Source organism: Trichomycterus rosablanca, chromosome 2 (genome assembly GCF_030014385.1).
Source record: "Trichomycterus rosablanca isolate fTriRos1 chromosome 2, fTriRos1.hap1, whole genome shotgun sequence".
Lineage (NCBI taxonomy): Eukaryota > Metazoa > Chordata > Actinopteri > Siluriformes > Trichomycteridae > Trichomycterus > Trichomycterus rosablanca.
The window spans coordinates 25066970-25080929 of record NC_085989.1 but is presented as its reverse complement, the minus strand read 5'-3'; the positions used below and the strand labels follow the sequence as shown (position 1 = coordinate 25080929).

At 38.1% G+C, this 13960-nt stretch overlaps 1 protein-coding gene across 1 annotated transcript in view; it reads left to right on the top strand.

The window, feature by feature from the left end:
• LOC134331573 (exostosin-1c) overlaps positions 1–13960 on the top strand; it is a 106823-nt gene that overhangs the window by 8086 nt on the left and 84777 nt on the right. The window contains exon 2 of the mRNA XM_063013047.1: positions 11508–12745. Coding sequence (XP_062869117.1) covers positions 11808–12745 — 938 coding nt within the window. The 5' untranslated portion in view covers positions 11508–11807. The remainder of the gene's footprint in view (positions 1–11507; positions 12746–13960) is intronic.

The window sequence follows — 13960 nt, the reverse complement described above, 5'->3', positions numbered from 1 at the left end:
TACACTGCTAAGCAGCTAAAGTCTCATATTAAGCAGGAATAAGCAAACATTGTACCTGCAAAACTGCAAGTCAGTCCCTCAGTTTCTACACCATTAAACGTACCATTTTCAGAAAAGTTGGTACATTTTGTAAAATACAGAAAGAAGAATAATCTGTGATTTGTTATTATCTTGAATGTTTATTTAACTGATAAATGTTGCAAGAAAAGGTCTGTATTGTTCATCTTTTTTTTATGCGTTTTCTCCCTTTTTCTCCCCCTTTAGCACGTCCAATTGCCCAATTGCATCATGCTTCCTCTCTGCCTATGCCGATTCCTGCTCTGGCCGAGGAGTTCGAAGCTAACCCACACCCCCTCCGACACGTGGGCAAGCCACATGCATCTTATCACCCACACATTGATGAGTGTTGTGCCACCTAGCGTTGGGTACGGAGAAACACACCCTAAGAGCACTCCTTCCTCATCTCTAATCAGCCAGCAGAGGTAGTAAATGCACCAGTCTGACAGAGAGAGACCCATATCCGGTTTAGTCCCGCCCACCTGAACAACCTGCCAAGCGTTGTGTTGTGCGTTGTGCCGGCAAGGCAGAGCTGAGATTCGATACAATGTATTCGAGATCCCAGCCTGGTTGCAGCGTGTGTTTTTTACTGCTGTGCCACCTGAGCGGCTGTATTGTTCATCTTCATTGTAATTTGTAGACATGTAGAATTTGATTCCTATAACACACAAAAAAGGTGGGCAGAGGCATGTTTACCCCAGTGTTCTACAACATTTTTATTAATGAGACTTTTTAATGGTTTGGAAACTGAGGACACTAATTTCTGCTCACCTTCTTTTCCACTTCTATTTAAAAGTACCTTGTGCGCTTTTGTTGCTGCCGCTTCTTACCTGATTTTTTACTGTCTTTTTTGTTTTGAACTTTCAGTATTTGGTCTGAGTTTTTTCTTCTTGACTAACTTCATTTTGCTTTTGTCATCATTCCTGACTCAGTTTTTGCAAATCTTCCTAATTTCCCAAATTTTTGGCTACAAGCTTTCTTTTCGTGGTTACATTTTAAAACCTGCCTGATCCTCCTGTGTGTAGTGGTGCAATCTACATTCAGTCCAGGTCGTCATACAAACTCCTGAACTGTTCACCTCACTGAAGGGTGAGAGAAGGCTCATCAGATTTATTTTTTTTATAATTACAGAGCACAGTTGTGTTATTCAGTAAATTTTTTTCTGTGTACATTTGCCAGGTAAATAAAGGTTCAATATATTTATGAAAATTACAGGTTCTAGTTTTTATTACATTTTTTCAACTTAGCAAGTAATAAGGTTGTATTTAGCAGTAAGAGAGCTTAAAGCCAGTGATTAGTTTGCGTAGTGTATGTGGTAAAGCAAGACTTGCACTTGTGCACTAGGCATAAGACTGGTCCTTGAGGTCTTGCATAGGAAGGATGGGGACATTGGATGAGCTGTGTGTCCAGCTGTCACAGCTCCTCCATGTGAGAAAACAAACCAGGCTGCAGCCGTCTGGTCCCCTACCGTGGCACTGCTAGAAAAGACTGCACCTGCTTGTTCTTTCCCCTTAAAACTGCTTCAGTCTACAATAAATCATCATCTCTTGTAACCTCTTAGTCCAGACCAGAGACCTTTTTAGTCTGAAAAAAAACTGAAACGGCATAGCAGTTAATTGAGAATCTCATGAATACATTATAGGGTTTATTGGACAGGGTGATTAGTATGATGGAAGGGTCTCATTACCTGTTATGAATACATTATTTTGGCTCTTATACCAGCCTCATCTCCTTCTGCTCTTCCTGTTTACTATAGAAGATTAACACAGAACAAGAGCTTTTGATTATTTTTAATGCAGTAATGCTGTGTAATTCCAAAGCTGAAAAATACACTTCTGATAAAATCACCAGAGCAAACTGGACCAGTGACATCACTTTGTAGCATGCAGAGGAATAAGTTAACCCTTATCAAAGAGTAAATAGGTATAAACTACGAGGTGCATGGTTAATCAGTGATATGACAGGTCTGTGATATATAATGTAGTTTTTTTTATACAGCCACAATGATGTCATTAGATTTTATTTATTATGTACAGTTTTATTCAGTTTTTCTTGTATTACTTCCACATCACTTTCACCTTTAACCTTCTGTCAAGAAAAAATACAGCTGTTAATTGGTGGAAAGAATAATCAACTATTATTAAAAAAGAAATGTCCCTTCAGTAACAAAGAGATTGAATTAAATTCCTTTTTAACTAAAGATGTTAGAAGAGCTCAGTAGTATGTCGGGCATTAATATCTAAATGTGTGTTTATATTCAAGGTCAGTTGGTTTTATTCTGATGATAATACTACTGTATACGAATAATCTGTTATACTAATAATGTGTAATTAAATTGTATTCCATTTCTATGTGATTGTGGAACTATATTTTTAAATATATACAGTGGCTTTACAATCTACTAATCTAGATTGAATTTAAATAAAAAATTTAAATCTGTTATTCACAAAAGTCTTTAGAACCTTTGTTGTATCACATCAAATCGTGGTCAAGTGCATCTAGTTTGCTTTATTTATCCTTAAGATGTCTCTAGAACTCAGTTGGAGTCCATCTTCTGCAATTTGAATTGATTGGATATAATTTGTAAAGGCACACACCTGTGTGTATGAGCTCCTACAAATTACACTACATTGTCAGGACAAAAATCAATCCATGGAGTCCAAGAATCTGTCTGTGGATCTCTGTAATTGTGGCAATTGTGGCAAATTGTGGCAAGACATAAATTAGGGCAAAAATATGAAACAATGTCTAATTGATTATATCAAAATGATTGATTGGTGTTCTTTCTAAGGTTTCTATTGTTTACTGTCTGGCCAAATTGGGAATCTGGAAAAAAAGAGTCAATAGCCAAGAAGGAGAAACAAAACCCAATGGTCACTCTAAATGTGTTTCAAAAGACCTGTGCAGAGATAAGAAAGGTATGATCTGTTGGACAGACCACCATCTCAGCAGAATTCCATACATCAGGTAATTTATGGCTGAGGGGCAAGACAGAAGCCACTTTCTAATAAAAGGCATATGACAGCTCATTTGGAGTTTCCTAAATGGCACGTAAAGCACTCTGGTAACATAAGGAAAAAGATTCTCTGGTCTGTTGAAGCAAAAATGTAACTTACCTGGCTAATACCATACCTATGGTGAAACACAGGGGTGGCAGCATCATGCTGTATAAGTTTTTCTTAACAGCAGGGACAGAGAGACTGGTAGTAATTGAGGGATGGATGAATGCATTCAAATACAGGAGCAGTTTTGAAAAGCTCCTGCCATGCACACACAAATTTAGGCTGGGACAACAGTTTACTTTAAAACATGACGATGATCCAAAGCATACAGCCAAAACAACACTGCACTGTTCAGGGCAAGTCTCTGAATGTCCTCAAGTGGCCCAGCCAATGGCTAGATTTAAGCCTCATTAAACTTGTTGTAATTATCTATAATTTATTATTAATATGTTTTCATTTTCTTATTTTAGGTGATTGGGTGTAGATTAATCAGTGAAAATGGCAATCCACAAATCATATCCACAACACATTAAAGTGTGCAAAAAATCAAGGCGTCTGAATACTTTCTAAATATAATATATCTATAATCATTCATTCGATTGCAGTAATTTAGATGTCAAAGCCCTCGCTTTGATCTGGCCTGCCAAGCTTAATGGCCAAGCAGTTTTAAAACATCATTCCCCCTAAATATTTAGTTTTTAAAAAAGTACATTACATATGTGCTGCTAATTGCATATTTTTCACAGAGAATGTGTAATAAGGCAGAAATCTAATATCCTAATGCTTTTTTGTGCAAACCTACCACATTTGCATGATTTGCATGGTGCGATTTGCAAGTTTCCAAGAATATGACATATAAACAGTTTTTAGGCATGTGCACTAATTTTATATGTAACACGCAAGGTTACCCCAGTGAGTGTCAGTCAAATATGGCATTCTTTCCTTTTCACAAATATTGGCAACCCTGGAAACCTCTAACAAAAGGGGCTTAAACAATCACTTTTATATTTAATTTAAAATGGTAACAAAAGCAAGATTATCTAGCAGGATGCACCTCAAAATCAACACAAAAATAGTCCACCGACCCTTATCAAGGTTTTGCCATCGCTGTCCAGTCCTCTGATTTAAACCTCATGGAAAACCTGTAAAATAATTAAAGCCTTGGAATCTGATGTATCTGGAGAGATTTTGTGTGGACGAATGGTCTTAGATCTCTAATTTTACAAAGCCTTGTAGGGGAGGACTATAAGGCGTTTTCTTAGCAAATGGAGGCTGCAGAAAGTAATTTCTTGAAAGAAAGTAATCATGGAGTATCAATTGATTAGAATTTTTTATTTAGTGAAAAGATTTAGATTTTTACTTTTAACCATTATAGTTTTAATAAATGGGAGTTCACAAAGATAAAAAAGATAAACAATGAGGAATATTTCTAACAGCCAGTTTTGTCCATGTTTTGCACGCAGGCAATATTTGTGGAAGGCACTGTAAACTCTTAGAGGCTAAAGAGAAGCCTGAGAAATGTCGTCATAATATTATTTTAATCATATTTCTCTTTCAGATCTGGCCTTACTACTGTGGCTTGTTCGTAAGTTGTCCAAGTCCACCTATGTCCTGGATTTCGTACTGTCCTATATTAAATTAAATAAATAGGATCTTCCTCCTGCTGACACCATATATTGCAGTGTGATTGCAGAGTCCTTCTTTGCTGTGAAGACAGCTGTTTCAGCTACAATCGAGTCACAAGGAAAATTTAGATTAACTTTACCTACAGGTCATAGCTGACTGAAATAAAAGAAGGGAAATCAATGTCTTAACTAAAGCAAGGCATTAATTATTAAAGAGTGTCATGTAATGTAATCTTGGGTGTCTGTAAGTGACATAGCACATAGTGATAGAAGTGTCACCATGGAAAAAGTCTTATTGATCTTGTGCTTATTCACACAAATAGAGTGCCAAAACATAAATTTTTTTAGCTTGTTACTTTAGTATAGTGAGATGATGTTTATTCAGATTTTTTTTTTATTTAATTTGAACAGTGACAAAATGACAAGTCACAAAAATATTACAAGAAACAGATATTGATCTTTATATATGGTCAGATATTGGTACTACATTTTGGAATGACAAACACCATCAATTATAACATTATTTGAATTACCGTTTTCCTCAAAAAGAATACATTATTTTTCAAAAACACAACCTGTTATATAGCAAAAAATTTATTAAAAAAAAACACATGGTTTTAATTCAGCTATTTTTTTTATGTTTACTGGGTAAATCAATCCTTTATTTTTACATGTTACCCCCCATTTTACTGGGTCACTAAAAACTGGTTTCTGTTTCTTAGCCAGCTGTGTGTCGTTCTCTCACAGCTGTTAAGAAACAAACATAAAATAATGATTTTAAGAAAATCTTCTCATATGCTTATTTTTATGACAGAAAGGAGCAAATTCCTTGTTGATTTGATAATATTGACAATAATACACCGTTTGTATGAAAAGTTATATATGAAATTGTCCCTCTATGCTTTCATTTTCAAGGAACATGCATGAGATACATATTGCAACAGTGCTACATTTATCCCAATTAACATGCAAATTTATTAATATAGTGACTTGCAATCAGTCCTCATGTATCAGCTTATGTAAGTGATGCAATCAAATCTGCATTGGTAAAGCAAAAATACCAGACTAATCATTTTTATTTCCATATTTTAAAACAACAATGGACATCATTGGCATTGCTGTCTAGTTAGTTTGGTAGCTTAGGAATGTATGCATTGTTTATATAACCATGTAAACTAGTTTGAATATGAATAGAATTTGATCACCACTACAAAAAGGTTTGAAAAATTCCATTGTAGTGGCTACATAAACACACACCTTCTCAATTGATAATTTTATAATGCTTCATAGACAGACAGGGGAAACTAAAGCAGACTAGCTACTGTTGTCCTTATCTTTGCACCACAATGGTCACAATGCTCACTATTTTAAAGCATAAAACAAAAAGTATTTTGTGCTCTTTGGCAGTTATTTAAAGTTACTTAAAGGAAAATAATTAACTTGGCCACAAATGAAAAGAAGCATCAGTTTATTATCTCTTGATGCATACTCAATAATCCAGGAACACAAATCCACAGAGTTGAATCAGTTCATCTGGACACAAGTTTGTTGTAGAGATACGTTTTGGTTTACACTAACCTGCAAGCCAGCGGCCACTCATTTAATGATGAAGATGTGCAGATCCTTGACAAGGAGGAAAGCTGGTTTGAACGGGGAGTCAAAGAGGCCATCTATGTGAAGAGGGAACGACCATCCCTGAACCGAGGAGGGGGCCTTTTTGTTTGGGGTATTTACCACCAGCCTGAAGAAGTCACTTGGATGAGTGGCGAAACGTATCTCTACAACAAACTTGTGTCCAGATGAACTAATTCAATTTAGTGCATCAGTTTATTAGTTTTTGTGTTATGTAAGTCTAATTTATAAATTACTAAATGTATTGAGAGGTTGAGGTTTGGTATAAAGGTATAAGATAAATAAAAAATTTAAGAAGAAAAACTTAATAAACTCAAGTAAATGAAAATAACCTTAATCTGAATATTGTAAGGAGCTTGCTTTTTTATATATTAAAGCATACTGATATATACAGTGTATCACAAAAGTGAGTACACCCCTCACATTTCTGCAGATATTTAAGTATATCTTTTCATGGGACAACACTGACAAAATGACACTTTGACACAATGAAAAGTAGTCTGTGTGCAGCTTATATAACAGTGTAAATTTATTCTTCCCTCAAAATAACTCGATATACAGCCATTAATGTCTAAACCACCGGCAACAAAAGTGAGTACACCCCTAAGAGACTACACCCCTAAATGTCCAAATTGAGCACTGCTTGTCATTTTCCCTCCAAAATGTCATGTGATTTGTTAGTGTTACTAGGTCTCAGGTGTGCATAGGGAGCAGGTGTGTTCAATTTAGTAGTACAGCTCTCACACTCTCTCATACTGGTCACTGAAAGTTCCAACATGGCACCTCATGGCAAAGAACTCTCTGAGGATCTTAAAAGACGAATTGTTGCGCTACATGAAGATGGCCAAGGCTACAAGAAGATTGCCAACACCCTGAAACTGAGCTGCAGCACAGTTGCCAAGATCATCCAGCGTTTTAAAAGAGCAGGGTCCACTCAGAACAGACCTCGCGTTGGTCGTCCAAAGAAGCTGAGTGCACGTGCTCAGCGTCACATCCAACTGCTGTCTTTGAAAGATAGGCGCAGGAGTGCTGTCAGCATTGCTGCAGAGATTGAAAAGGTGGGGAGTCAGCCTGTCAGTGCTCAGACCATACGCCGCACACTACATCAAATTGGTCTGCATGGCTGTCACCCCAGAAGGAAGACTCTTCTGAAGTCTCTACACAAGAAAGCCTGCAAACAGTTTGCTGAAGACATGTCAACAAAGGACATGGATTACTGGAACCATGTCCTATGGTCTGATGAGACCAAGATTAATTTATTTGGTTCAGATGGTCTCAAGCATGTGTGGCGGCAATCAGGTGAGGAGTACAAAGATAAATGTGTCATGCCTACAGTCAAGCATGGTGGTGGGAATGCCATGGTCTGGGGCTGCATGAGTGCAGCAGGTGTTGGGGAGTTACATTTCATTGAGGGACACATGAACTCCAATATGTACTGTGAAATACTGAAGCAGAGCATGATCCCCTCCCTCCGGAAACTGGGTCGCAGGGCAGTGTTCCAGCATGATAATGACCCCAAACACACCTCTAAGACGACCACTGCTTTATTGAAGAGGCTGAGGGTAAAGGTGATGGACTGGCCAAGCATGTCTCCAGACCTAAACCCAATAGAACATCTTTGGGGCATCCTCAAGCGGAAGGTGGAGGAGCGCAAAGTCTCGAATATCCGCCAGCTCCGTGATGTCGTCATGGAGGAGTGGAAAAGCATTCCAGTGGCAACCTGTGAAGCTCTGGTAAACTCCATGCCCAGGAGAGTTAAGGCAGTTCTGGGAAATAATGGTGGCCACACAAAATATTGACACTTCAGGAACTTTCACTAAGGGGTGTACTCACTTTTGTTGCCGGTGGTTTAGACATTAATGGCTGTATATTGAGTTATTTTGAGGGAAGAATAAATTTACACTGTTATATAAGCTGCACACAGACTACTTTTCATTGTGTCAAAGTGTCATTTTGTCAGTGTTGTCCCATGAAAAGATATACTTAAATATCTGCAGAAATGTGAGGGGTGTACTCACTTTTGTGATACACTGTATATAATATTAATTATTTACTAATCAATAGTTTGCTCTCAAGGAATGCATACATTTAACCTTTGTCTATCTACTCAAAAATACATGGTTTGGGTGCCCGGTAAGCCTGCAGGTTTGGACAGATATAGAGTTTTTGCATACTCTGAGGACAGGATTATATGAAGAGATTTCAAGCTGGAACATGTCACATGTTTATCGTTTGTCGAAGAAGCTTAGCATGTTATTTTCTGCAGAGTTTAAATATAATTGGTTGCACATTGCATTTCAAGTAAATTGGATTTCTAACACACATACCTTTATGTCTAAAGTAGACATTTAAAACACAGGTGCAGATTGCGTCACTATATAAACTATATGTTAAAATGTACCTTTATAAAAATCTATACCTTTGAAGTCATTAAACTAGATATTTGCCTTTTGCACAACTGACTCACTTCAGATGAATAAAAATAATGTGTTTAATATGATGTCAACATATATACATCAAATTAAATAGTAGAAAGAGGAACACTATATATAAACACAATAAAAAATACTACTGTGACATAAACAGTACAGCATCAGACAGTGTGCTATGGAGATGTTTAGTAGAGTTCACTGACAGATTTTAAGTAAAACATTGTGCAATAAAGATGATTAAATAAATAAGGTGAGTATGTGCATTGACTGTATGATAAAACCATGTCCATTATGTTAAAGCGGAGGGATGTAGGAATAGTCCTTGTTAAGTATGGTAATGGCCTTGGGAAAGAAGGAGGTGAAGGAGGTGGTTGGTCTGAGTCTTTACAGCTCTCATTCTCGGTCTCCGCTGGGATGAAAACCACTGGAAAAACGAGTGACCAGAGTGTAAAAATAATATGCATCATGGATGCAGTGTACACTAATTCTAAAAACGACTTATATTATAAAGCCATAAACTGTTTTGTACTGTTTTTATTTTTGAGTGTACTCTCAAAAACTTGATTTTTTATTATTAAAATTATTTAACATGCATGCATTTGTTTTTGGACAGTGTAGTTTAAAGGTAATAAAATTGAGTGTAAATTGCGGAATATGGAAGACAGAAAATGAATCAAGGATTCAAAATATGTGCCTTATTTTAGTGTCAAATTAAATAATTTATTCATCTTAAGTATTACATTTTTACATTTAGGTCAGACAAAGTATCTGGTAAAGATAAACAGAATAAAATAGATAAAGTAGTAAAAGTAGGTAAAAATAAAAATCTTAAGAAAGCCAAGTGGGACCTGAAAGCTGCCTTTGTGTTTTGTCTGGCAATAGGAACACTGACCTGTTCTTTAAGGTGCTGCGTACACACACGCACTCGCAAACACATACACGTATTAAGAGGTTATGAAGATTGGGGAGGGGGAGGGGGGGGGGGGCATTTTTTGGCAAACAGTGCAACCTCAGAACTGCAGCATGTTTTCATACCAAACACAAAGTCCAGCCTTTCCCAAGATTTCAGCACACAGCAGCCAGTAAATAGATTCATTTTCTCATTTCGCTCACCCTTATGTTCAACTCTTAAAAGCCGGGTTGTTTTCTCCTTCACTGTGGCTGTATCGGTCTCTGTTCCATCAGAGCTTGAAGAAGTTTGATGCTATCTTTGTGCAGCTCATGTTTAGCATACTCAGGCCAAACACTGGGCCAGTGTATGTGTATCAACGGCAGAACCGGCTCAAACCACCAATGTAAACATACCAATTTCAAATCAAGCATGACTGCATGCTGGCACATACACTGCATTTTGTGCTTGCCATTAGGCTTTAGATTTTCTGGATGGTGGTACAGAGGCTTTGATGTTAAACTGCTGTAAATACTATGGGCTGTATCTGTAGAATTACAATATATTGCAGAGTTGCAAGCACTTGCACTGAATAGGAAATTTAATAAAGCATTGTTACTAAAGTATAATAGCATTTATAGTAGCTACTATATAACTTCACGTGTATGACTATGTAGTCTTTGCATAATTTTTATCCTGAGATTGCATAAATACATTTTTAAGCCTTCTTGGAGAATAAAACATATACTAGATGTCATTTCATAATGGCTTTTAAAGAACCTTCAAGTTGCAGAACAAAGAATTCAAAGATGTTGAAAGCAGTCTACAATGTTTGTAAATGTTGACATTTACATTTTTTTATAATTCCATATATATATACGCATATATACGTATATATATATATATATATATATATATATATATATATATATATATATATATATATATATAATAAATATTTTCTAATATAAAACATTTTTTAAATAATAAATAATTTTAGACTACAGTATGGCAATATTTATGGTAAATAAATATTCGCTCAGGTGGCGCAGCAGTAAAACATGCTAGCACACTAGAGCTTGGATTTTGAATACATCTCAGCTTCCCATCCGGCTGGGCTGGGCGGCTATATGAACAACGTTTGGCTGTTGTTCATACAGGGTAGGGAGCCGGATAGGGACCTCATAACTGATGCAATTACAACCTCTGCTGGCTGATTGATGGTGTCTGCACAGAGTAGAAGAATAATGCGATCAGGGTGTGGCTCTCCGTACACAAAGCTGAGCCGGATATGAACGCACCTTGTGCAAGTGAAAAGATGCAGTGGGCTACTGCACACGTGTTGTTACCGCCTCATTCGGGCGGGGGTCAGCACCAGTAGAGAGGAAGCATAACACATTTTTTTAACAAATTTGATCAGTATGACAAACAAAATGTCATCAGGGAGGAATACTTAAACATGCATTTTAATCATATGTTCTATTAGATATGCATCATGAAGTATAAATTGCCAGTGTACATAAATTCTAAAAACTGCATAAAACGTTTTTTTTTCTAATATGCAAAACCACAGCCATTTATGGAAAAAACATACAGAAAGCACAGCTTTAGATATTATCCCACTACTCTCTAGATATGCAGTTTTAAAATAATATACGTGATTTCAGACCCGTCAGTGGGGACTGTTACTGTTTCTTTGAGTTGAGTGTTTATATAAGAACAATAGCATTTCTAATAGCTACCATAAATCATAATCTGAGTAATCTAGTCATGTGCGGTATTTGGTTAGCAACAGCGTGCCTCAGTGTCAGTGCTGTACTAAATGAACAGAGGATCTTTTACTAAAGTGTGCTGTTTATTTCTCTGCTAGGATAGCACAGAAGGACCCAGTGAGCCATGAGGAAACTGGAGGGAGAGGAGAAATTGCTCCTTACCGTTTTCATTGGACAGCAAGGCCAGGACCACACACTACTGCAGTTACTGGAGGCTCCAGCTTGGCAGTGAAAACGAATGTGTGAAAGGCAGTGAGCGTTGTGGCTTCTTCTTCTTCTAATGGGCAAGTGCCCAGTACAGCTATGCCAGAGCACAGGCCTGTGCCCCCGACCACATCTGCTCCTTGCTGAGGCTCCCAGCTGAGTCCTGGAGGGCTAAAGGCGAGTGAGAAAGCCCCATGCAGGCGCGGAAGAAGTACGTGCTGCTGGGTCTGTGTACGTGTTCCTGGCTGTTGCTCTTTTACTGGGGTGGTCTGCATGAAAGACTCCTGGGCCTGGTGACACGTCACCGAACCGAACTGCTGCGCCCATGGCCTGACTGGCTGGACCGAGCCTTTTTGCCAGCGTATGCCGACCGTGCAGAGCTTCAGACTGAAGAAGGCTCTGGTGATTCACCCACAGTGCGGCAACAGGCCTGGAACAGCATCTACAAGGACAGTCATTGTCGCATGAAAACATGCTTCGACTTTAGCCGCTGCCGTGGCCGTGATGGTTTCCGTGTTTATGTGTACCCATCAGAAAAGGGTGACCGAGTTTCAGAGAGCTACCAGAAAATTCTTGCATCAGTGGCTGAGTCAAGGTACTATACTGCGGACCCTCGAGAGGCCTGTCTGTTTGTCTTGGGCATTGATACACTGGACCGTGACCAGCTTTCGTCACAGTTTGTGCCCAATGTTGATGAGCGCATTCGTGGCTACCCACTCTGGAATGACGGGCGCAACCATGTGGTCTTTAACCTCTATTCAGGCACATGGCCCAACTACACAGAGGACCTGGGTTTTAACATAGGCCAGGCCATCTTAGCCAAGGCCAGTCTAAACACAGAACACTTCCGACCTGGCTTTGACATTTCCATCCCATTGTTCTCAAAAGATCATCCACAGAAAGGTGGCGAGCGTGGGTGGTTACTACGCAATAATGTGCCGCCAAAGCGGAAATATCTGCTCATGTTTAAAGGTAAACGCTACCTAACAGGCATTGGTTCAGACACAAGGAACGCACTACATCACATCCACAATGGCAAGGATATCATCTCTTTAACAACATGCCGCCATGGCAAGGACTGGGAGAAGCACAAGGATGCTCGCTGTGACCATGACAACCAAGAATATGAGAGGTAAGTGAAGTCAGTGGTCTGACTGGAAAGGGTTAAAGTGGAATTTGTCAAGGATGCCTGTGGCAACAAGCCTCAGCTGCAGCCTGTTAGGTATTAAGTAACAGAACTAACTATCAGTTACTGCTTGAAAGAGTCGGCAACTCGTGTTGGACATGTGTAGCTGACATGTAGGAGGTGCATTAAATTGATATGAAGAGCATATGAAGTTGGCGGTTTAACTTAAGGAATTAACAGCGATATTGTTGCACATTAACAGCAATTATTTATATTTGTTGCATATATATTTGTTGCAGAAATGGAAGTACTAATATGTATTTTACTTAATGCCGAGATTGTATCCTTGTAGGGTACATTTTGTACCCTTAATAAATGTCTTTTAACACGAGGAAGAACATGTAATGTGCTTGAATGGCAGTTTCTTAGCTCTGTAGTCTCAGCGGTGCAAACAGCCTGGGCAATTAATAGACACAATTGGTCATGACTGGACGAGAGAGAGGATTTTCTAGAACAGGTTTTAGCACAGTGGCTCAGTGGGCAGCACTGTCGTCTTACAGCAAGAAGGTTTGATTCCCAGGTGGAGAGGTGTGGGTCCTTTTTGTGTGGAGTTTGCATGTTCTCCCCGTGTCTATGTGGGTTTCCTCCAAGAGCTTCGGTTTCCTCCTACAGTCCAAAGACATGCATGTGAGGTGAATTGTAGATACAAAATTGTCCATGACTGTGTTTGACATTAAACTTGTGAACTGATAAATCTTGTGTGGTGAGTAAGCTACCTGTTCTGTCATGAATAGAGATGTAACGATACTCTCTATCCACGATGCGATACGATTCACGATACTGGGTTTACGATGCGATTTTTTTGGTCACAAATTATGACAAAGTTTTCTTTTATTATTTCTCTTTAAAAAAATAAAATAAAATACTGTATTTGTGCTTATTTTTTATTTATCTAAATAATGAATGCCCTTTTATTTCTGACGTAGGTACAAACTATGCCAAATAATGGTTATTGTGTAAAAAAACTGAAATGAAATTTTAAAACAAATTCAACATTATGTAAATAAATGAATAGTACAAATAAAGAAAGTATCCTCACATAAATGAATTTGGCTGGAAAATCCCCTACCTGGCATCTTTGTGAAGTGCCGTCAACCAGGCGAGGTGAATAGTGCCAGTGCCCTCTGCTGTTTAAAGTGAATATCGATTCATCTTAAATAA